We start from the raw sequence: 25,652 nt of genomic DNA, 5'->3' as shown, positions 1-25,652 counted from the left end.
ACCTAGCCCCCAGTTATCTCTGCGACCTCCTCCAAGAATACACTCCCTCCCGCTCCCTCCGCTCAACCTCTGCTGGACTACTATGTATCCCCACATCACGACTCACTACAATGGGTGCCCGGTCATTCAGCTGTTCAGCACCCAGGCTCTGGAACTCCCTCCCCCCACACATAAAACAGTCAGACACCATTACAACCTTCAAGTCACAACTAAAAACTCACCTGTTCAAACTCGCACACAACGTCTAACTGATCACTGTTTTGATTTCTTTTTTTTTTTTTTTTTTTTGTTTTATTTATTTCTTATTGCTTATGTTAATTTATTAATTTATTTATTTTTCCACAATGTCTTGTTTTTTTTAAAAAATGTATGATGACTATATGCTCTGTAAGGTGACCTTGGGTGTCTTGAAAGGCGCCTCTAAATGAAATTTATTATTATTATTATGTTAGTTACTATAGCAACATATGCTCTGAATCAAACCTGGTCGGACCAGGTTTTGTGCAGGTTAAGTTTGGAACATAACCCGGTTTTGGGGATTTAAAGCTGCGTTCACCGCAGATTCCATATGTTCACAATGGCATGCCCTTTTGATGAGAGCCCTGTTGATACCGGAGCGCCAATTATTCGTGCAATCCACCGGGAGAGAGACCACGGCTATATCCGAATGACTTTTTGCTGGAGAGATACAGATTCTCACGCAAATCTTTAATATATTTAAATAGCCTTCTCTCTAGTTCAGGCGTTCTCACGGCGACGTAGGGTAGCAGGCGTCTTAGTGGCAACGAACTTATCCACACGTCGAGAGTAGACGTACATTTTGTCTGAATTTCCTTATGTACGTCGCCGTGACACCGCCGTATGGCGAGTGGATAGTGCCAGGATTCCCTGGAGAAGGATAACAACGTGTGAAATGAACGTGTGGAGCTGCTACGCCGCCGCCGTGTGGGGAGGATATGCACGCCGCCGCCGTTGGGACTGGGGTTCGATTCCCAGTCTATATATATAATTTTTTCTTCATTATTTTCTGGTATTAATATATCTAATGACTTGTTGATGAATAAGTTGATGACATTTTATAAAAAACGTTAGTTTTTATGCGTCAAAAAGACAAACTGTTTTAAAACAGATCTCAAAAATGTTTTGATAATAATAATAATAATACATTTAATTTAGAGGCGCCTTTCAAGACACCCAAGGTCACCTTACAGAGCATATAGTCATCATTCAAAACTATGTAAAACAGACTAGGAATAAAAGGAAAAAAATAATTGATGATTGATGATTGTATGGGCATGATGTCACTTCATAGGGGTAGGCCTATTCCTTAAAGCCGGTTTTATCACATAACCGGGCAAATTAACCGAGGGTTTGGGGTATCCCTAGGGTTTCCGTTCCAAAATGAACACGGTATGTCAACATATGCTCTGAATCAAACCTGGTCGGACCAGGTTTTGTGCAGGTTAAGTTTGGAACATAACCCGGTTTTGGGGATTTAAAGCTGCGTTCACCGCAGAGTCCATGTGTTCACAATGGCATGCCCTTTTGATGAGAGCCCTGTTGATACCGGAGCGCCAATTATTCGTGCAATCCACCGGGAGAGATTTATAAGACCACGGCTATATATCCGGATGACTTTTTGCTGGAGAGATAGATTCTCACGCAAATCTTTAATATATTTAAATAGCCTTCTCCACAGTAGCGTGCAGTGAATAGGCTACATTAACGCCTCGACATGTTTCGATTGGTAGTGATTTTCACCTCTTGATATTGATTTATTTTCATTTTGAAAGAAACAACACATCTCTCGCACATCTCAACGCCATATCTCGTTCGGTTGTTTAGAACTGAAAATCCGGTTCCCAGGACAACATGACATTTTCACTTTCAAGCTGCCCGTTTCCCCATTTCGATCAGGGTTCATCTCATCTCATCTCATTTTCTTCCGCTTATCCGGGGTCGGGTCGCGGGGGGAGCAGCTCAAGCCGGGGGCCCCAGACTTCCCTTTCCCGGGCCACATTGACCAACTCTGACGGGGGGGATCCCGAGGCGTTCCCAGGCCAGTGTTGAGATATAATCTCTCCACCTAGTCCTGGGTCTTCCCCGAGGTCTCCTCCCCACTGGACGTGCCTGAAACACCTCCCAAGGAAGGCGCCCAGTGGGCATCCTTACCAGATGCCCGAACCACCTCAGCTGACTCCTTTCTAAGTAAAGGAGCAGCGGCTCTAATCCGAGTTCCTCACGGATGGCTGAGCTTCTCACCCTATCCCTAAGGGAGACGCCAACCACCCTTCTGAGAAAACTCATCTCGGCCGCTTGTACCCGCGATCTCGTCCTTTCGGTCATCACCCAGCCCTCATGACCATAGGTGAGGATAGGAACGAAGATCGACCGGTAGATCGAGAGCTTTGCCTTGCGGCTCAGCTCTCTTTTCGTTACAACGGTGCGGTAAAGCGAACGCAATACCGCCCCCGCTGCTCCGATTCTCCGGCCAATCTCACGTTCCATAGTACCCTCACTCGCGAAACAGACCGGACAGAAACAGGACTCATTTCCTACCCGGAGTAAGCAATCCATCGGTTTCCTGCTAAGAGTCATGGCCTCAGATTTAGCGGTGCTGATCCTCATCCCAGCCGCTTCACACTCGGCCGCCAGCCGATCCAGTGAGTGCTGAAGGTCACAGGCCGATGATCCCATGAGGACCACATCATCTGCAAAAAGCAGTGACGAGATCCTCAGACCACCGAACTGCAACCCCTCCCCACCACGACTACGCCTCGATATCCTGTCCATGTATATCACAAACAGGATTGGTGACAAGGCGTAGCCCTGGCGGAGCCCAGCACCCACGAGAACGAAACTGACTGGCTGCCGAGGACGCGAACACAGCTCTCGCTTTGGGAGTACAGGGATTGGATGGCCCTGAGGATAGGCCCCCTTATCCCATACTCCCGCAGCACCTCCCACAGTTTCTCCCGGGGGACCCGGTCATACGCCTTCTCCAGATCCACAAAACACATGTAGACCGGATGGGCATACTCCCAGGCCCCCTCCAGGATCCTTGCGAGAGTGAAGAGCTGGTCCGTAGTTCCACGTCCGGGGCGAAAACCGCATTGTTCCTCTTCAATCTGAGGTTCGACGATCGGCCGAACCCTCCTTTCCAGCACCTTGAAGTAGACTTTACCAGGGAGGCTGAGAAGTGTGATACCCCGGTAATTGGCACACACTCTCTGGTCCCCCTTTTTGAACAGGGGAACCACCACCCCGGTTTGCCACTCCTTTGGCACTGTACCCGACTCCCACGCGATGTTGAATAGGCGTGTCAACCATGACAGCCCCTCAACACCCAGAGCCTTTAGCATTTCTGGCTGGATCTCATCAATCCCTGGGGCTTTGCCACTGCGGAGATGTTTGACTACCTCAGTGACCTCCACCAGGGAAATTGACGACGAAACACCATCAACCTCGAGCTCTGCCTCCAACATAGAGGGCGTGTTATTCGGATTCACAAGTTCCTCAAAGTGTTCCTTCCAACGTCCGACGACCTCCTCAGTTGAGGTCAACAGAGTCCCATCCTTACTGTACACAGCTTGGACGGTTCCCCGTTTCCCCCTCCTGAGGTGCCGGATAGTCTTCCAGAAACACTTTGGTGCCGACCGAAAGTCCTTCTCCATGGCCTCTCCGAACTTCTCCCACACCCGCTGCTTAGCCTCCGACACGGCAGCAGCTGCAGCCCTTCGGGCCTGTCGGTACCCTGCAACCGAGTCAGGAGTCCTCCAGGATATCATATCCCGGAAGGCCTCCTTCTTCAATCGGACGGCTTCCCTGACCACCGGTGTCCACCACGGTGTCCGAGGGTTACCGCCCCTTGAGGAGCCTAAGACCCTGAGGCCACAGCTAGCCACCGCAGCTTCAGCAATGGAGGCTTTGAACACCGCCCACTCCGGCTCAATGCCCCCAACCTCCACAGGAATGCTAGAAAAACTCCGCCGGAGGTGTGAGTTGAAGATACCTAGGACGGGGGCCTCCTCCAGACGTTCCCAGTTCACCCGCACTACGCGTTTGGGCTTACCAGGTCTATCCGGAAATTTCCCCCATTCCCTGATCCAACTCACAACTAGATGGTGGTCGTTGACAGTTCCGCCCCTCTCTTTACCCGAGTGTCCAAAACATGCGGCCTCAGATCAGATGACACGATCACAAAATCGATCATTGATCTTCGGCCTAGGGTACTCTGGTACCAGGTACACGTATGAGCACCCTTATGTTCGAACATGGTGTTTGTTATGGATAATCCATGACTAGCACAGAAGTCCAATAACAAACGACCGCTCGGGTTTAGATCAGGGAGGCCGTTCCTCCCCACCACGCCTCTCCAGGTGTCTCCATCGTTGCCCACGTGGGCGTTGAAGTCACCCAGCAGAACTACGGAGTCCCCTACTGGAGCCCCATACAGGACTCCATTCAGGGTCTCCAAGAAGGCCGAGTACTCTGAGCTGCTGTTTGGTGCATACGCACAAACAACAGTCAGAGTTTTCCCCCCTACAACCCTTAGGCGCAGGGAGGCGACCCTCTCGTCTACCGGGGTAAACTCCAACACCGCGGCGCTCAGCCGGGGATTTATGAGTATCCCCACACCCGCCCGGCGCCTCACGCCCTTGGCAACTCCGGAGAAGAATAGAGTCCAACCCTTATCCAGGAGTACGGTACCAGAGCTGAGACTGTGCGTGGAGGTAAGCCCCACCAGATCTAACTGATAGCGCTCCACCTCCCTCACAAGCTCCGGTTCCTTTCCCCACAGCGAGGTGACGTTCCACGTCCCCAGAGCCAGCTTCTGCCGCCCGGGTCTGGTCCGTCGAGACCCCTGACCTTCGCTGCCACCCATGTGGCTGCGCACCCGACCCCAACGGGTCTTCCCACAGGTGGTGGGCCCATGAGATGAAGAGAGGGGGGGTGCCACGTAGTTTGTTCGGGCTTTGCCCGACCGGGCTCCGTGGCAAACCCGGCCACCAGGCGCTCGCCATCGAGCCCTCCGTCTGGGCCTAGCTCCAGACGGGGGCCCCGGGCTTCCTCCGGGCCGGGTCACATCTCCTCTATTTCCGTTATTCATTGAGGATTTTTGAACCATTCTTAGTCTGGCCCCTCGCCTGAGACCACTCTGCCATGAGAGACCCTACCAGGAGCACAAGGCTCCAGACAGCACAGCCCTCAGGTTCACAGGGACACGCAAACCTCTCCACCACGATAAGGTGACGGTTCCAGGAGAGGTTTATGGATCAGGGTTTCCATGATCCATAAATCACTTCTTTATAGGTTTGGCGTGGACGCGCACAACCCTGTGTTAACCAACCCTGTGTTGATTGAACTAATGCATAACCGGTGCGGTGGAACCGACAGCTCTGGTTTAGTTGGCACAGGCTCACTCAACCTAGAGTTCAGCGTTAACTCTGTTTGTTAAACGTCCATTCGTGGAATACCCCCCAGGCCGATGACATTTTCTGTTTTCTATCTAGGCTATGTTGTGCCGGCGAAATGCACATTTCATGTCGCGTTGTGCCGGCGAAATGCACACTTCTTGGACCCCTGCATAACTGCTTGCAGTTCTAGTTCACTTTCTTTTACAAAAGTTGTAGTTAATATATAAATCAATGTAACAATGTAAATGATCACAATGGAATTTCTTTGATGAAACAGAAAACATTTGTGAATTAACAACCGCATTCATCTGTGTTTCAAAGTAAATTTTAAGCATTGATCATTCAACAGAATCTGTGCTTTGACAGCAGATAATTAACCATACAAATGTTGAATTTGAGAAGGCAAGAAAGAAGAAAAACATTATTGGGCAGATAGAAGACTTCATTGTAGTCACTAGTTGTAAGCCAACATCTATTATTTTGGCAGACGGCCAAACAAAAGCTTTGATTGTAGTCATCCAATAAGGGTCTGGCAAAGCATAAAAACGTGGAACTGGGACGAGACGCTTCTGCAGGTTTAGAACCGGAACCACAGGAACCAGAATCTGGGAGGCAGGCAGGAGAAGTGGAGGTGTGGGCAAGTGGTTGAAGAGCTGGTTTAGTTGACTGGAGAGGAAGCTCAGGAGCAGGCCTCAGAACAGAAGATGGAGCCTCTATGGGTTCTCCCTGTGCAGTGCCTAAAAGTATTACCTTTTTTGTATAACAAAGCATAATATCAGATGACAACATGGCTACACAGGAAATGGCACAGATACTAGGTTATTATTGGCTGGGTAAAGTGTTTATAAACTCAACATCTTGTGATTGTCGCAGTATTTATCACTTGGAGCCGGGTGGTGCTTTTCTCCATCACCATGATATTAATAATAATGACTTGCCGGATGTGGGGGTATGGCTCAAACAATGGTGCCTGACTCCACATACGCGCCTTGATCCACAGTACTGCTCGTAGAGTTGGATGAAAAGTGCCTCAAACACACGATTGCAGTCAGGTCACTGTGCTGGGCTTCTCCCTCCTGCAAAGTATTTGCAAAGGTATTGAGTAGCATTAGTGTAGTACAAGACATGATGCAATGGCTTGCCTTGCAGTATTGTCATGCTTGCTCAGAGTATTCATTTAGAATATATTTGTTTGTGAATGTGAGCTTAATTCAAATTGTATTCATGATTGTAATCATATACTCGTGAAAATCTGTTTATTCTTGGTATTGTACGGCAACCCAGTCTCACCAATATGCGTACAGATCGCACGGTTTGACACTTTCAAAATGCGTGCAGTACATACGGCAAATGACCATTTCGCGTGCATATGATACGCAAAACCCAGCATTAACTACTGTGGAGGGCGGATGCGTCCATTTCGCGTGCATATGAAACGCAAATCCCAGCATTAACTGAATGTGAAATGCAATATTTTAGGACAGATTCACCATTAAACGTGTTTCTAATGACAATTCTAGCGAGAAATTTACTTTTTCCTGGAATAATCTTCAGTCAGTGAATGTGTATGATCATTATTAATCTTTATTATCTGAATGGGAAATGCAATATTTTAGGACCGATTCACCGTTAAACGTGTTTCTAATAACGTTTCTAGCGAGAAATATAAATATTGCATAATCTTCAGTCAGTGATTGTGTCTGATCTTTAGTTTTATAGTTATGAGGAAGATTTTATCGGCTCGCTCGCATGTTTCAACGACGTCAGACGCTGCTTTCGCTAAACTAGCAGCTCACGTGTTTCCTGCGTTTGTGTTATTAAACCGTTACTTTATGTAACCTTTAATGATATCATCTTGTTAGAAACACGCATATCCGAGAGCCAACCCAGTCGACAAAAGCATACGTTGACAGTGTACGTTTTCGTGAACCCTGGATTACGTCGCATTTCAACATAAAATAGCGTGTTATACACACACACACACACACACACACACACACACACACACACACACACACACACACACACAAACAATGCATTTCGCTGCTTAAACAACAACATATATTATATTCCCTCAAATATTATTACTTTCAAAACATTGGCCAAAGTGGAATATCTTTTTTATTTGGGCTGCTTCTAGGACATTTTGGGTGGATTTTGAACGGTATGTGGGCAGGACGTTTTTTGCAGGACCTGGCAACCCTGCGCTGTTGCCCGACGTGCAGAAATGCTCCGGAACAGATCTGGATCCACTATGGCCAAAAGACTTGTATGCCCCCCTCCCCCCTTAAATAAATACTATGGCAGAATAAAGAATAAATTCATGCATTATCATTCAACTTGAACATGTGTTTTCACAGTATAGCGTGGTGGAGGGATGACGTATGTTGGCCAACCCGGAAGCGTCGCCCTGGGTTCCCTTGACAAAAAGCCAACGGGGTTTTCCATTGGATTTTGGATTATTGCAGAAAAATTAGCATCTTTGAAGCACCCCCTCAAAAACTGAAAATAAATAAATAAATAAAAATATCCTTGCTCCAAAGAACGAAATGTAAACCAATGCATTCTGAATGGGAGTGTTTCTCCGATTTTTCCATGCTACACAGAACGAAATGTAAACCCATGCAAATAAAGACTTCATGGTCATAATAATTTAAATATCATTAATCTCCTGAGGGTGGTATTCTATTTTTTTCAACGGGGCTGCATCCAGTCACTTGACCGTCATGGTTGCTATGGTGGTTGCTATCGACCGCCCCCTCATACATGGCTCGGCTCTAAAAACCACGCGGCAAAGGAGCTGCCGTAAATTGTGTTGTTTTTGTCGTAAACTAGGGTCCGATGGTTAAAAAATAGACGGATATTCCAAGGTATCCTTAAAAGGCAGCTTGGATGTTTTTATTTTCTGCAGTTTAGACTTCTTCTATAACCTATTTTTGAAAGCAAAACACCAAGCTCATTGATTTAACGAGGCAGGGTTATTTGAACCAATTTATTAAATAAATATTTGTGAGGTCATTCCATCTCCCGAGTTTGCTTCCTATTTATGTCTAGTGTACAACCCTACTGTCCACAAGCATCACGTAGCCATCCAACCTGCATATCTGAGAATCAGGCCTCTCTTTAATAATGACCAAACGTTATGAGAGAAATACACATTAACTTTTGTCTCATAAGCGGCTTGGTGCCGGCTCCTTTTTACCTTTTGACCCCTGACTTCTGGGGGAATAGCTGCATCAATTCATTAGTCAATCAGAAGCATGTAAATATCTTCCCGGTAGCGTAACGGGGCAAACAAGGTGTCCTTTGACATCTACGTTTCGAGGCGATTGCAACAGTGCCACACATGAGCATATTCGAACATGTTTAATGGTAGTAATTAGCTGTCGAAATCGGAGGCCTTAATCAATAATGAGCAGCTATTGATTTGCTTCCCGATAGAAATTTGTGACAAATTACATGTTATTTAGCATCTACACGTTGAGCTGAGTCCAATGACACCGAGCATGACACTCTAGCAAATGGTAACATGTATTTTACATGGTACACCTAGGTCTAGGACATGATCTCGGTGTAGCAAGAGGGCGAGCTTGATCTCATTGGACTCAGCTTAACGTATAGATGCAAAATAACATGTAATTTGTCAAAAATCTCCATCGGGAAGCAAATCTATAGGTGGTCATTATTGATAAAGGCCTCCAAAATCGACAGCTAATTACTACCCCGAAACATATTCAAATATGATCATGTGTGGCACTGTTGCAATCGCCTCGAAACGTAGATGTCAAAGGACACCTTGTTTGCCCCGTTACGCTACCGGGAAGATATTTTCATACTTCTAATGGATTGATTCATATTCTAAGGTTCTCGGAGTGAGACTTTAAGATGCTGCAGCAGAAGTGTTGAGACGAAAGATGATATCAAGACATTTATAGAATATTCCCATTCACATTATGATTCTTCGTCATAACATCCGACCAAACATCCTTTACATTCACCGAGCGAAGATTATGAAAGTCCAGGCCCCCCCTTCCTGAACTCGGGGTCCGACTGGGCCAAGTTTCGGGCAGGAAGGACCCCCCCTTCCTGCCCTCGGGGTCTGACCGGGCCAAGTTTCGGTGTGGGGGTCCCAGTTAGGCCCTAGAATAAGGTATTCAAATTTCAGGGCGGTAGGACCTTCCTATCTCAAAAACTGTTTTTCCACCACATTCTGAACCATTAGGTCTTGCAGGCAACACTTCTGAGGGGCTTTGTCCAAATGACAGTCCATTTGGGAAAACTTTTTTTCTCTAAGGGCTAGAACTCCAAATCTCGGATATGTCGTTCTCGGGGCCCCGGGAAATGTGTGTAAACATTTTAGCATCCCTAGCTATCTCGAAAAGGCCGGAAAAGGGGCGTGACCTCCAACAGTACAGTAAATGTACATAAGACAGAGGTTTGTTTCTAGTCCTCATTTTTTGTGGGATGGAGGTGTACATTTGTGGCTTAAGGTGTGTAGACACAGCTGGCCTGTGGCCACGTTTTTGAAGTCTGGGGTCAAAAGGTCAAAAGGAGCCGGCACCACGCCGCTTATGAGATAACAAAAAGTTAATGTGTATTTCTCTGATAACTTTTTGTCATTATTAAAGAGAGGGCTGATTCTCAGATATGCATGTTGGATGGCTAGGGTGTAGGTCTGGGAAGAACTTCAGGCCAAAATCTTGCAAGCGAGCCGCTGGGTGAGCTGCAAAGAGATGGAGCACTTGCTGAGTTTTTCCTGTAGGGCAGGAGCCACAGGTTGAAGCGTATGCGTCCTTTCAGACCCCCTGATATATGAGACCCCAAGGTAGAGCTTACTTAAATGTTGTCGACTCAGTCACCTATTGCATCACTTCCTTTAGGGCTTCAGCCTCCTAATTGATCATTGTAGTAGGCTATAATTGAATGCCCTCTTTCATATATGATACCTCCACCACTGGGACGTGGCAACAATTCTCTAAATCCATATGGGGAGGGGGGGGGGGGGGATGCTTGTGGACAGTAGGGGTGTATACTAGACATAAATAGGAAGCAAACTCAGGAGAAGGAATGACCTCTCACAAATATTTATTTAATAAATTGGTTCAAATAACCCTGCCTCGTTAAATCAATGAGCTTGGTGTTTTGCTTTCAAAAATAGGTTATAGAAGAAGTCTAAACTGCAGAAAAAAAAAACATCCAAGCTGCCTTTTAAGGATACATTGGAATATCTGTCTATTTTTTTTAACCATCGGACCCTAGTTTACGACAAAAACAACACAATTTACGGAAGCTCCTTTGCCGCGTGGTTTTTAGAGCCATGTAAGTATGAGGGGGCGGTCGATAGCAACCACCATAGCAACTATGACGGTCAAGTGACTGGATGCAGCCCCGTTGAAAAAAATAGAATACCACCCTCAGGAGATTAATGATATTTAAATTATTATGACCATGAAGTCTTTATTTGCATGGGTTTACATTTCGTTCTGTGTAGCATGGAAAAATCGGAGAAACACTCCCATTCAGAATGCATTGGTTTACATTTCGTTCTTTGGAGCAAGAATATTTTTATTTATTTATTTATTTTCGGTTTTTGAGGGGGTGCTTCAAAGATGCTAATTTTTCTGCAATAATCCAAAATCCAATGGAAAACCCCGTTGGCTTTTTGTCAAGGGAACCCAGGGCGACGCTTCCGGGTTGGCCAACATACGTCATCCCTCCACCACGCTATACTGTGAAAACACATGTTCAAGTTGAATGATAATGCATGAATTTATTCTTTATTCTGCCATAGTATTTATTTAAGGGGGGAGGGGGGGCATACAAGTCTTTTGGCCATAGTGGATCCAGATCTGTTCCGGAGCATTTCAGCACGTCGGGCAACAGCGCAGGGTTGCCAGGTCCTGCAAAAAACGTCCTGCCCACATACCGTTCAAAATCCACCCAAAATGTCCTAGAAGCAGCCCAAATAAAAAAAGATATTCCACTTTGGCCAATGTTTTGAAAGTAATAATATTTTAGGGAATATAATATATGTTGTTGTTTAAGCAGCGAAATGCATTTTGTGTGTGTGTGTGTGTGTGTGTGTGTGTGTGTGTGTGTGTGTGTGTGTGTGTGTGTGTGTGTGTGTGTGTGTGTGTATGTGTGTGACACGCTATTTTATGTTGAAATGCGACGTAATCCAGGGTTCACGAAAACGTACACTGTCAACGTATGCTTTTGTCGACTGGGTTGGCTCTCGGATATGCGTGTTTCTAACAAGATATCATTATCATTAAAGTAACGGTTTAATAACACAAACGCAGGAAACACGTGAGCTGCTAGTTTAGCGAAAGCAGCGTCTGACGTCGTTGAAACATGCGAGCGAGCCGATAAAATCTTCCTAATAACTATAAAACTAAAGATCAGACACAATCACTGACTGAAGATTATGCAAGTAAAAAGTATATTTCTCGCTAGAAACGTTATTAGAAACACGTTTAACGGTGAATCGGTCCTAAAATATTGCATTTCCCATTCAGATAATAAAGATTAATAATGATCATACACATTCACTGACTGAAGATTATTCAAGGAAAAAGTACATTTCTCGCTAGAAATGTCATTAGAAACACGTTTAATGGTGAATCTGTCCTAAAATATTGCATTTCACATTCAGTTAATGCTGGGATTTGCGTATCATATGCACGCGAAATGGACGCATCCGCCCTCCACAGTAGTTAATGCTGGGTTTTGCGTATCATATGCAGGCGAAATGGTCATTTGGCGTATGTACTGCACGCATTTTGAAAGTGTCAAACCGTGCGATCTGTACGCATATTGGTGAGACTGGGTTGTGTACGGATAATAAATTGTTGTGTTGGTAGATCTATAGTCTCCTGTGTGTACAAGGAAATATGAAAACAGGCAAGAGAGGAGATTTAACGCTGGTTATGTTGGCTGCCATTGTCATCTCCTTTATTTTACACCACATCAGATATTCTTAGCATTGTTATCTCAATCAATGAATAATCTACACAATTTCTTCTGTATGACTCTGATTAAATAAACCCAATAACCAATAACCAAAATAAACCTTCAAATCAAATTCATTTATCTAATTACATTAATATAAATATTAAGTATAAATGTGACTCTTAACAGATATACTGTAGTAAAAGATAACACTTTCAGTGGTGTTTAATGCCAAGTCTGTAGACCTACCCATTTTAATTACAGTAAATTACCCAAACAAATTAGCAATTCATTATCTCAACTAAAACAATAATAGGTCTACTTTGAGAGTGAATAACCGTATCAAAACAGGCACCATCAAAATAGTCTACATTTAAACAACACTTTATCCGTCCTACACCATTATACATTGCTGTTCCAAGTGATATAAATGTGCTGGTTGTATAAAACACTAGTAAATCCTAAACTAAGTCATAAAATCACACGGAAGCGCTTTACCCAAACAAATTAGCAATTCATTATCTCAACTAAAACAATAATAGGTCTACTTTGAGAGTGAATAACCGTATCAAAACAGGCACCATCAAAATGGCCTACATTTAAACAACAGTTTATCTGTCCTACATTATACATTGGTGTTCCAAGTGATATAAATGTGCTGGTTGCATAAAACACTAGTTAATCGTAAACTACGTCATAAAATCACACTGAAGCGCTTTGTGGCCACATACCAAGTTCAGGCGTTCCCACGGCGACGTAGGGTAGCAGGCGTCTTAGTGGCGACGAACTTATCCACACGTCGAGAGTAGACGTACATTTTGTCTGAATTTCCTTCTGTACGTCGCCGTGACACCGCCGCCGGTGGGCGGATCTTCCATGCCGTCGCCGTGACGTCGCTGCTGGTCTCTCGTCTGCAGTCCCAATCAATCCCATTCAAAATTTCACACGTTCCCACGGCGACGTAGGGTAGGCTGCTCCTTCGCCTCTTCCAGGGAATCCTTAGGTTTGGCACTATCCACTCGCCATAGAGGGAATCCTTAGGTTTGGCACTATCCACTCGCCATATGACTGAAGCGCCTTGCGCATTGGTCACCCATGTAGGGCTTCTCCCCGGAGTGAGTCCTCATGTGGCAATTGTCTTGCTCTTGTTGAAAGTAGTTCGAAACGGGTGGCTTTTAACTCACTTTATTTGTTTAAGTATTTCGGTATGGTAACTATGAAGCAAAAGGGAGGGAATTGTATCCAACACTAGCAGAGAGAAATACCGTGAGCTACTTCGAGCCCCGGGCTTAGGCCCGACTCTCTCTGCGGGGCGCCTATGATTCTCTGACCTCCGCTGGCTCCGGTCGCTGAAAATGGACCAAGCAGGCGTGGCTTGTGTGAAGTGGGCGTGGTCTAGCTCTTAGCTTCAGCTTCCGCGTCTGTCTTAAAGATGCTGCCTTCTTGGTTCCTGGGCATGCACATTCAGCAGGACCTGACCTGGACAATAAACACCAAGGCGCTTCTGAAAAAGGCCCAACAGAGATTGTATTTCCTAAGGATCCTCAGGAAGAACAATCTTCAGGAGAAAATGCTGATGAGCTTTTATCGCTGCACCATTGAGACTGTCCTAAGCTACGGCATCTCGCTGTGGTTTGCCAGTTGCACTGCAGCTGAGAGGAAAGCACTCCAGAGGGTCATAAAAACGGCACAAAAAGTCATTGGATGTCCTCTTCTCTCTCTTGAGGATGTGTACAATAGACACTGCCTCAGGAGAGCTCATAGCATCCTGAGACTCATCCCACCCAGGCCATAACCTGTTTGAACTGTTGCCCTCTGGGAGGCGCTACAGGGCAATCAGGTCAAGAACAAATAGGCTTAAAAACAGTTTCTACCCCAGAGCTGTTATTTCTCTAAATAATGCAGAATTATAAATGACTGCATTATCATACCAATCTGACCTTTTAAATTGGCTGATATTTTAAAATGTATATGTATATTTTTTTGAGTTCAACATTCTAAATTTATTTTCAAAAAATACACTCATTTTCTCTTTTAGTTTTTGTTTTAAAAGCACTTATTTTGAGAGCCTCTACCCCAATTTCGGTGCACTTTGTGTAATGACAATAAAGAGATTCTGATTCTGATTCTGTGGCTGGGGTAGATATTACAGCTTGTGTGTTCGATCCTGCTTCCTAGTGGCTATGTGGGGGCAGCTTACGTGCTTAAAATACATAACACATGTGGTCCTCCAGGTGCCTTTTCTGACTGAAGAGCTTTGTGCATTTGTTCAGACCTGTCGGGCTTCTCTCCGGTGTGAGTCTTCATGTGGCTCTTCAGGCAGGCTTTATAAATGAAGCGCTCCGTGCATTGGTCACACTTGTAGGGCTTCTCGCGGGTGTGAGTCCTCATGTGTCTCTTCAGGCTGCCTCTCTGTCTGAAGAGCTTCGTACATTGGTCACACTTGTAAGGCTTCTCCCCGGTGTGAGTCCTCATGTGGATCTCCAGCTTGTCTTTCCGAATGAAGAGCTTCGTACATTGGTCGCACTTGTAGGGCTTCTCCCCGGTGTGAGTCCACATGTGGGTCTTAAGGTGGCTTGTCGTTAAGAAGCGCATTGCGCATTGGTCGCACCTGTAGGGCTTCTCCCCGGTGTGAGTCCTCATGTGGATCTTCAAGTGACAGTTCAGACTGAAGAGCTTCATGCATTGGTCGCACTTGTAGGGTTTCTCGCCGGTGTGAGTCCTCATGTGTCTCTTCAGGCTGCCTATCTGTCTGAAGCGCTTTGCGCATTGGTCACACTTGAAGGGCTTCTCCCCGGTGTGAGTCCTCATGTGGATCTTCAGCTGGTCTTTCCGAATGAAGAGCTTCGTACATTGGTCACACTTGCAGGGCTTCTCCCCGGTGTGAGTCCACATGTGGCTCTTCAAGTGCGTTTTCGATATGAAGAGCTTCATTCATTGGTCGCACTTGTAGGGTTTCTCCCCGGTGTGAGTCCGCACGTGGCTCTTCAAGTGACATTTCAGACTGAAGAGCTTCATGCATTGGTCGCACTTGTAGGGTTTCTCGCCGGTGTGAGTCCTCAAGTGTCTCTTCAGGTGTCCACTTTGACTGAAGCACTTTGCGCATTGGTCACACTTGTAGGGCTTCTCTCCGGTGTGAGTCCTCATGTGGATCTCCAAGTGTACTTTCCCACTGAAGCGCTTCGTGCATTGGTCGCACCCGTACGGCTTCTCGCGGGGTTTTGTCCTCATGTGAACGACCATATTGTCATTATTGGAAAAAACCTTGCCACACAAGACACCGGGCCGGCCCTTGCGGCCGCCCCGATGCCCGGTCAGCTCCTCAAGGCGGACCAACCGCACGCTGCAGTTCAGGCTCTTGGCCACGCTGCAGTCCACGGACAGCGAGCTCAAGGCCTCCGGTTCTGACGTGGTGAAGAGGGTGTCATGGCCGTCCACCGCCCGTGGGCCCTCCCCTTTTCCGTAGACGCTCAGGATCCGCAGCTCCCCGTTGTGACTGGACATGTGGGAGGAGCCAGGGGCGTCCACACCCACATTCTCAGAGGTGTCGCCGCGCTGCGTGCTACAGTCTCTGATGTCATTGCCGTTTTCTTCAGAGAGGAAAACAAAGACAGAGAAAGTAATGGTTTGAATTCATGATTTGCACAAAGGGATACAGCATGTACTTTTACACACTGATGTATTGGAAGAAGTATATTTTGACACTTTCTTTCTAACTTCTTTTTGTTTATTATGCATTTCCCTTGTTCCCCTTGGGGGGTCAAGGGTCAAAGGCCTCAGCTGAGAAGGCACCGCTACGTCTCCGCCTTTTAAGGATGTGGGGAGGTCATAAAGACACAACCCAGGTCATCTGTTGTTTCCGATCACCTGCTTTACCAATACTGTAGTTATACTGGGAATCAGAGCGGATTCAGCATTCCTGACACCTGCCATGAAGAAGATGTAAATCATTCTACTATAAACTGTATAGTAGTCCTTGTGTTTTAGGAGGGCTTTGGTCATGATTCTTTTCAAAAGAGGACCAGGCTTTTTAGCGTAGGTAGAATCGAGTACATTCTCAGTTGGTACGTTGTTTGCTTGCATGGATGCAATGTGTATTACTAACCTACAGCGGGAATGCCTCCACCAATATCCTCTTCAACCTTGATTGAAATGGTGTCTGGGGTCTGCTGCTTTCCAAAAAGAGGGAAACACACACAAGACAAAATTCTTTCATTTCCACAGAATAGATGTTAATCCCCACCCAGGATAGACTGGGTGCCCCCAGCCTGTTCTGACGGCGATTTGAATTCGCCCTGCAGAAGGGTCTGGAGAAGAGCAATTCATTTCTTTCTGCTTCCGATACGTTTTTGGAGGAGCCAATCACCAAGTTGGTTAGTTCTCCCCCTGGCGCCCTATTGGCTGGTTTAACACAATGATGACAGGGAAGCGACGGCAAGCAGACATTTGCGTACAGAGTCAGTTGAACAAGTTGATCAAGCCTCTTGTGCTGAAGACAATGACAGCAGCTTCCCCAGACCAAAGATCAATCTACGATTGAGCTTGGTCTGGCCATAGCCAGGCTACACGTACGGAACATTAAATCATAAAGGAGTGTGCTTTATAAGGGTGTGTGCTGGAGTTGTAACAGAGGAAGCCTCTCATTTGGATGCTGAATAAGAAGATTATTTCCAACCTGCACACTCAGCTCCTCACGGCAGACCAGCCGCTCGCCGCGCTCCAGGCTCTTGGCCGCGCTGTGGTCCGCAGACAGCGAGTTCAGGGCCTCCACTTCTAACGCGGTGAAGAGGGTGTCATGGCCGTCCACCGCCAGTGGGCCCTCCCCTTTACCGTAGACGCTAAGGATCTTCAGCTCCCCGCTGTGACTGGACATGTGGGAGGAGCCAGGGCCGTCCACACCCAGACTCTCCGAGGTGGCGCCGCGCTGCGTGCTACGGTCTCCAAAGGCATCGCAGTCTTCTGCAGAGGGAGAAAAAAATGTATATTTGTACACATGAAATCAATTATTTAAATGTACCATTGTCACAGAGGGTTTAAAATGTGTACTGCAGAAAAAGATTCAGAGTTTTGGAGAGGGACTTCTCCTCCAGCACCCTCCCCCTTAGACTCAAAGCTCAAGCGGGGGCCAGGTGGAGGACACTGAACGAACACCAGCGCAAAAGGATCTGAGCACAACACGACATGCGAGACAAGCACAATCATTCTATTTTGACAATAACAAGCGACAATGTATCCTTCCCTGTAAGCTGATCAGCTAACAGATACATTTTGAATTCATTGATGTTTGAGAATGATAAACCAGCTCATGGGGAATCTGTCTTGAAATCCTTCTGGGCCCCTGACTGATTTCATCTTTGAAATGCTACTCCCAAATTTGACTCGTGTTTAACAGGGCGCTGGTCATGATGCTTTTCCAAAGAGGACCAGGCTTTTCAGCGCAGTTAAGTAAGTACATTCTCAGTTGATCCAGGTTGTTTGCTGGCATGGATGTAATGTGTATTACTAACCTACAGCGCGCATGCCTCCACCAATATCCTCTTCAACCTTGATTGAAATGGTGTCCGGGGTCTGCTGCTTTCCACATAAAGAAGGAAACACATACAAGACATATTCTTTCATTTGCACAGAATAGTTGCCAATCCCCATTAAGGACACATTATGCATTTTTACACTGCCAACCCGGTTCGTTCGCGGCTTTGCACGCCCTGCAAATTCATTGTCTTGCCTGTGTACAACAGAGGGGGTAAAATCCCCCTTCGTAACGGAGCCAGCTTTCTTGGTTCACTGGAGATGGCGGGGCTATGCACGGAGAGTACACGTCTTATCAATAAATTGCATACTCCGAATGTCTTTTTTCTTTCGATTCACTCATTCTCGCATGCAAGAATAAGTTGATGAGTGTAGACTAAAACGCGATTCACTATTTACAAGCGCAAAATCAACAACATATTCTTTATTTGGCTGACCACTTTGCTGACCAAGCATCGTAAGGAAAGTTCTTCTGGTATTTTCTCTTAGATCGCACTCTCTCACCGTCTTCGTTAAATGCGACTGCATCACCTTCCCTCCCATGACGGTCAGCAGCTTGCAGATATCAGTACCCCTCCAGTTATAACTACTCATGTTGAAATCACTGCGTTGTCTCTGTTGTAGAGACAGTGCAGCAACACCTCTACCCAAGTCCCTTCCCTGGAACCTCAAAGCTGTCTAATCACATTTACATCTAAATGAAAAGCGCCAATATGTGTAAATTGGGGTGCGAAATCAAGCCGGTAAATGACCACGGTCAGTGTAAACGCGCGGACCATGCAAGGAAAAAGGTGGGCATAAGTTGGGCATATTTGGCAGCGTTTACTGAATCATAAAGGGGTGTGCTTTCTAGGGGTGTGTGCTGCAGTTGTAACAGAGGACGCCTCTCATTTGGATGCTGAATAAGAAGATGATTTCCAACCTGCACACTCAGCTCCTCGTGGCAGACCAGCCGCTCGCCGCGCTCCAGGCTCTTGGCCGCGCTGTGGTCCGCAGACAGAGAGTTCAGGGCCTCCACTTCTGACGCGGTGAAGAGGGTCCACCGCCAGTGGGCCCTCCCCTTTACCGTAGACACTCAGGATCTTCAGCTCCCCACCGTGACTGGACATGTGGGAGGAGCCAGGGGCGTCCACACCCAGACTCTCAGAGGTGGCGCCGCGCTGCGTGCTACGGTCTCCAAAGGCATCGCAGTCTTCTGCAGAGGGAGAAAAACAATGACAGAAAGTAATTGTTTCGGTACACTGTTTGCATAAAAGGAGGAACTGTGTATTTGTACATTTTAAACTATTTAAATGTATGTATATACCATTGAGACCGAGGGTTTAAAATGTGTACTGCAGACAAAGATTCAGAGTTTTGGAGAGGGATGTCTCCTCCAGCACCCTCCCCCCTAGACTCAAAGCTCAAGCGGAGACCAGGTGGAGGACACTGAACGAACACCAGCGCAAAATAATCTGAGCACAACATGACATGCGAGACAAGCGCAATTACTCTATTTTGACAATAACAAGCGACAACGTGTCCTTCCCTTTAAGCTAATCAGCTAACATTTATACATTTTGAATTCATTGATGATTGATGATTCATTGAGAATGACTAACAGCTCATGTGATATCAGTCTTGAAACCCTTCTGGGCTCTTGACTGATTCCCTCTTTGAAATACAACTCCCAAGTTTGTCTCTTTGCAGGGCGCTGGTCATGATGCTTTTCCTAAGAGGACCAGGCTTTTTAGGTAGGATCTAGCATCAGCCTAGAGTCTTTGCTGCCTAGAATCTACTACATCAAATGTAAATGTAGTCAAGGTGGAAAGTACATACCTTTACTTGTGAAGTGGGGCCGGAAAGTCTTTAAGGATAGCCGTGTGGCTACAGTATGTGTTTCCAGGTGGTCTGTATGGCAGGCAACATCCCTTGAGAGAAACACCTGAAAGTTACCAATTGATGGGCTGGCCTGTGTAGAGACAAGAAGGTCAAATTAGTACTCAATGTATTGCTTTGTATGTATTCCAGGTGCAAGTTGTAAGAACATATAAGGTACGCATGTTTAGTGAATTACATTAGCCAGAGACTTAAAATTAGATCTATGAAGTCATCAAATGATGTTACATTCATTTGTTTGCATATTTCATGCAACGTAAAAGATCATCTCATCATCTCACTACAATTACATCAAGCTCTGCAGAAACCTGTAAATAACCCATTGATTTGAATCAGGTGCGAAGGGGAAAATATGAGTGGGCCCTGGAATGGCAGTCCAACCCGCAACTCACTACCTGTGAACTCGTACCAGATCGATGTATAACATTCTGCTGCATCCGGGGACACATTTCAGACCGTAAGTTACGAGCTGTAACGAGGTCATAGATCTGGTAGAGGGTTGTGAAAACACGGGTTACGGGTTGCCTGGATCGCACCATATGTATGATTATCTCCTCATCAGTAAAACGCTAGAACTACTGCGGTCACGTCGCTGTTAAAATACAGCTGTATTAGTTTGTTGTAGAGCCCGACCAATATATCTGCAGGCCGATATTAGGCATATTAGCCCTAACCCTGGAATAACAGGGCATTTTCTTTTACATAGAATCCAAAATCATATTTAATATGTCTCATATTGGAATTTTTGGTGGGCTTTTATTTTGAAACTCCACATCAGAATATCCTGAAACTTCGTGGTATCACTATGGGGTCGTGAACCATAACCTTGAAGTGAAATGAGCCTGAAATAACAGGGCATTTTCTTTTAAATTGAATCCAAAATCATATTTAATATGTCTCATATTGGAATCTTTGGTGGGCTTTTATTTTGAAAGTAAATACCCCAACGGCCGTACACTTCCTTTGATAGTATTTGCTTTTATTGACCGTCTTTTTGTATGTACCCGACGAATGCTTTTACTTTAAACTAGTTCCGAGACGCTATTACCGTAATGGCTAGTATATACAGGTACGGCAAAAAACTGGGTCGGCTGGCTTGACCGCCGATCTCGATGAGTGGGCTGGCATGACGGTGCTTGAAGGTAGGTTTGCAATGTTGACACTAGACCGGTAGACCTCGGGAGGTTGGCTATTTGAAAAGTAGATCTTGGGTCAAAAAAGGTTGGGCAGCCCTGCTGTAGAGCTAATGCTAGGGTAACAAGGTAATTTAGGTAGTTTACTTACTTGTCCGAGATTTGTCGCTGAGCCGAGGAGTGTTGGTACTAATCCGGACTCCATTTCCAGACGTTCCGCAAGTCCAGCTTTGTATTGGACCAAGTTGAGGAAGCAGTCGTCGGTGAAACTTACTATGGCTGGGTTGCACCAACATGGATTAACTCTTAAACTGGATTAATTCCAGGTTTAACTGTTAACCGTGTTGCACCAAACTCTAACCTGGTTTAAACATAGTTTAATATTAATCCTGGTTATATTTAACCCTTTGGTAATCTCAGTTTAAACTCAATTTAAACTGAGATTAAATTTAAATCCGTTGCACCAGCAATTTCAAACCTAGTTTAATCCTGGTTTAACAGTTATATTTAAACCACCTCTGGAGGAGGTTTATGTTAGGTTTATCGCTGTTTTCTTGAGAACATGGCAGCATATCTTCGCTGGATGGCGTTAGAGGAAAGAGTTCCTCGCAGGAAAATTAGAGATAGATTAAACCCAATGGAATTTTATGAAAATAGCGAGTTTTCACAGCGATATAGATTCACCAAAGAATCTGTCATATGCCTCAATGGGAAGGTTGGACCAGCTATCAAGCATCAAAGTGAGAGGAACTTTGCTGTGCCACCACTTCAACAGCTTTTAATAGCATTGCGATTTTACGCTACCGGCTGTTTTCAGTTGGTTGACGGGGATCTTTTTGGAGTTCATAAATCCACAGTCTGCAGGATTGTCAGAAGAGTGTCGACGGCAATTGCCAGATTGAAGGGTCAGTATATACGGTTTGAACCGAGGAGAGAGACAACAGCTGGATTCTATCGGAGAGCAGGTTTTCCGGGAGTAATTGGGGCTATTGACTGCACCCACGTTCCCATTACCAATCCAGGTGGTGAGAATGGGGAACTGTTTCGCAATCGAAAGGGCTACTGCTCGATTAATGTCCAGGTTGTGTGCGATGACCAGGCCAGGATCACAAACGTTGTTGCGAGATGGCCAGGATCCACACATGACAGCCGTATCTTCGACAACAGTCAACTTTGTGCGCTGCTGGAAGAAGGGGACATCCATGGACACCTAGTGGGTGACAATGGATATGCATGTCGCCCCTACCTGATGACACCTCTTTTGAACCCTCAGACCCAGGCAGAGAAAAATTACAATTACTCCCACATTCAAACCAGAGGAATAATAGAGAGACTATTTGGTGTGTGGAAGCGGAGATTTCCATGCATAAAAGAGGGACTCCGCACAAAAGTGGACACTACCCTGGCCGTCATCGTTGCAGTAGCTGTGCTGTATAACTTTGGGAAGAGAGTAGGAGACGAGCTACCAGAGGTGGATGAGGACCCACTTCAGAACGACCTGGAAGATGCTCAAGTGCAGAATGCTGCAAACCCAAATGGCAATGCTGTCAGGAGAACACTGATTGAAAATCACTTTGCAGCATAAGGTCAGTATTGACATAATTGTATATGTTGATGGATACTAAGGGCACTTCTACATTAGATTACCTTAACCCATACTTACTAATTTATATGCTTCTTACTTTCTCCTCCAGAAGAACTCACCAGAAAATCAAGACAAGGAGACAATTGAATTGAAAGAAACATTTTATCATACAAATATAACACAATACAGGGGGGAAGGCAATTGCTTATTCAAAAATAAATACGTTAATGATATCACAGTTTCAGAATTCATTCACTACTTAATTACTAGGCTACTTCATTAATTACAAATTATAGTTGCGGCTCGCATATGTCGAGTAGCTTTTGCTTCTGAAGCGATAGGACCTCTTTCTGAAGCAAAAGGACTTCTTTTTTTATGTGGGCATTTTCGATGTCAAGCATGCATCTTTCTGTCTCCAATCTCAGAAGTTCCCGGTGACAGCCAAGCTTAGAGCGCTTTTCAGCAGGGGCATTCACTGGTGATGCTGCTTCTTCTCTCAGGTTTCCATCATCCGGCTCCAGTGGCTCAATCAGGTCGAGCACAATGAAAGTCTCAGCTAAACAAACAAAAACACAGAAGACATGAAACAAATTAATAGAAGGATACCCACAGCTAAAGACAAACGTTACTATTTTAACGTTTTTTTTTTTTTTACGTTAGGCTTTCATTGCTGCGATTAATGGCTTTGGACAGAGGGGGTGACACATTATTGTAACCTGCTAAGTTACGTTATTAATAATATTATAAAAACGGTTATAAAATGTAGTTAACGAGCTATGGTTACTAGTTAACGGTACTTACTTTCGATTTCTGTCGCTGCATTCCTCTCTAATGCGCCGTCATCGTCGTATGGGTTAGGGAGGGGGGAAATCTGCTGCGGGATCATATTAATGATTTTTTTCGATAGAGGGTCCGTAATCATTGGTGGTGGTCCTCCGCCAGTTTTAAACATCCCCCTCCTCTCTTCTGCCGCATCCTTTTTTGCCTTTGCCTTTAAGTTCTTCCAGCAGGCTTTCAGTTGTGACTTGTCCCTCGCCTCCTTAATGCCAGTTGAGCCATTGAAGCGCTCCGCTAACATGACCCAGGTCTCCTCCTTTTTTTCCAGGGTAACGCTGTCAGTCTTTTTATCCTCAATTATAATACCAAAGTCCTCCATCAATTCCGACAGCAACATCTTTTCAAATGTGGAAAAGTTTGATCCTCGTTGACGTGCCATCTCTTAATAAATGTAGCTACTTATGTTCATTTCAGTGTCAACTGTAACAGTTAAGGTAAATTAACGGTTAACTTTATTCAAAAAGTGAGCTTGTGAATATATTCACGAGCCCTCTCTCGTGAACAGTTGTTTTTTTTCACGATGTAGGATATAAAAAAGACATAAAATTGTGGATTATATTGTGCAATTTGTTCACATTTCGCCGGGATCCATCATGGCAGACTGAACACAAACTAATCCTATTTTAATCCTTGTTTAAACTAGGTTAACTAATCCAGAGTTAAAACTAAGATGTGCAACGCATCTCGGATTAATTATAAACCAGTTTAAACCTAGATTTACTAACCCTAGATTAACCCTAAACCAGGATTAATTTAATCCATGTTGGTGCAACCCAGCCTATATGTAGTGATGTTATGGTTTGCGTCGAGGCATCGGGGCGTGTGTCGACTGTACCTCGGCTCCTCCCCCCAGCGAAGCTCCCTATCGAGCAGGCTTCACGTAGGCGAAATGACGTAGCGGGTGACGTCCGAGGCTTCATCTCGGGCTGTGTAAAAGGTAACCTCTCCCCGTATTTTTCTTATTCTTTTTTATTGAACATGTTTATAGATGATAATAAAAAACAAAAGAATGACCGATAAAAAGCAAGAAATAAAATAAAAACGAACAAATGAGATCCTCAGGATCCTTAGCTTAGGTAATACAGTTCAAATAATACTTTTTTTTCATTATTTCCTTTTTGAAGAGTTTTGTTAGATTTGATATAGTGGTACATTTTAACCCTTTGCATTGGTTCTTAACACACACACACACACACACACACACACACACACACACACACACACACACACACACACACACACACACACACACACGTTTTTGGTGGAATAATTACTTTACTACTTTATTACTCCTCTTCTTGTTCCCTGTGTCAATACCCGACGTCGTACTAGTGCAACTATCTTGCCGTTATTAACAAAGATCCTTTATCAACAGTCTCTGTTAATGTTAAAAGTAACTTGTTCTATCAATCACATGCACATTCTGAGTGCAGAAACTGACGATTGCAGATCGAAAATCTGATTTACAGAGCAGTTAGGATTACCTAAGTTAAGATAAGATAGGAGGCCAAAGATAAGATAGGAAACGGCCAACAGGTTAGGGACTGCTTCTGTAATAGGAAGTTAGGATTTTTCCTATCTTTGAGTCCCTAACTTAAGTTAGGATGAGAAGTTAGGATTTTTTCTGTAATGAGGCCCCTGGTGTGTAAAAAGACTAACTCTGCCAACTAGCCACTGTTATTCACAAACGTTAGCAAGTAAACAATGTGGAAATTAGAGTCAACTCGGCTGATACTGTGCTGAATTTCACACACTAACAACATGCCGACAAGCTGTTGCGGTCTGGGATTATACACAGCGTTATAACAAGGATTCAGGAGGTTATTTCTAAAGGTTTACAAAGCAAAGTGACAGTAAAAGAAAGCCTTCATTTTCATCCAGAGTTACGAGTTGTCTGATATGAGGAAAGTGACGATTTCTCCGTCAAATGAACCGTCCGTCTTTACTCTTTTTTTTGCCAACCAGTTTACGTGCGGGATTCCAGAATCACAACGATAAAGGCCAATTTCCACCGGAATCGGCACGGAAGCGCCACGGCAGCGAAGCGGCTGTGTTCCGTACTGCAATCCCCACTGGAAGCGGCACGGACACGTTCCGACAGATGGCTCAAGACGTGAATAATTATAAGTATTCATACAATATTATTCACGAGTTATATTGAAACCATATATATTATAATATACATTATAATATATATATATACATAGGCCTACCTTATAGTCAACCATACACATGACATAACCCATTAAATACGGTAGACCTATGATTTCTAGATGTCATGGCAACGTCCACTCGCGACACTGGACTTGCGAGGCATCGACG

At 45.1% G+C, this 25,652-nt stretch overlaps 1 protein-coding gene and 2 pseudogenes across 4 annotated transcripts; all 3 read right to left on the bottom strand.

The window, feature by feature from the left end:
- The window catches only part of LOC132456607 (zinc finger protein 729-like), a 353,266-nt pseudogene that overhangs the window by 298,210 nt on the left and 29,404 nt on the right, over nt 1-25,652 (bottom strand).
- LOC132455249 (zinc finger protein 664-like) lies at nt 13,538-18,930 on the bottom strand (annotated as a pseudogene).
- LOC132455289 (uncharacterized) lies at nt 16,603-21,186 on the bottom strand. Of its 4 annotated transcripts, none has more exons than XM_060049133.1 (3): nt 20,171-20,912; nt 19,716-19,848; nt 16,603-17,327 (listed from the first exon to the last, which is right to left on the bottom strand). In XM_060049133.1, exons 1-3 carry the CDS (start codon nt 20,312-20,314, stop codon nt 16,969-16,971), a joined length of 636 nt encoding a protein of 211 aa, XP_059905116.1. In that variant the 5' UTR covers nt 20,315-20,912; the 3' UTR covers nt 16,603-16,968. The 4 variants fall into 4 exon arrangements, 3 of the variants coding, with proteins under 3 accessions (XP_059905116.1, XP_059905117.1, XP_059905118.1); XM_060049134.1 differs by having other exon boundaries at nt 16,604-17,327; nt 20,185-20,912; XM_060049135.1 differs by lacking the exon at nt 20,171-20,912 and adding an exon at nt 21,060-21,186 and having other exon boundaries at nt 16,619-17,327.

Source organism: Gadus macrocephalus, chromosome 4 (genome assembly GCF_031168955.1).
Source record: "Gadus macrocephalus chromosome 4, ASM3116895v1".
Taxonomy (NCBI): Eukaryota; Metazoa; Chordata; class Actinopteri; order Gadiformes; family Gadidae; genus Gadus; species Gadus macrocephalus.
This window is presented reverse-complemented; position numbering and strand designations above follow the sequence as displayed.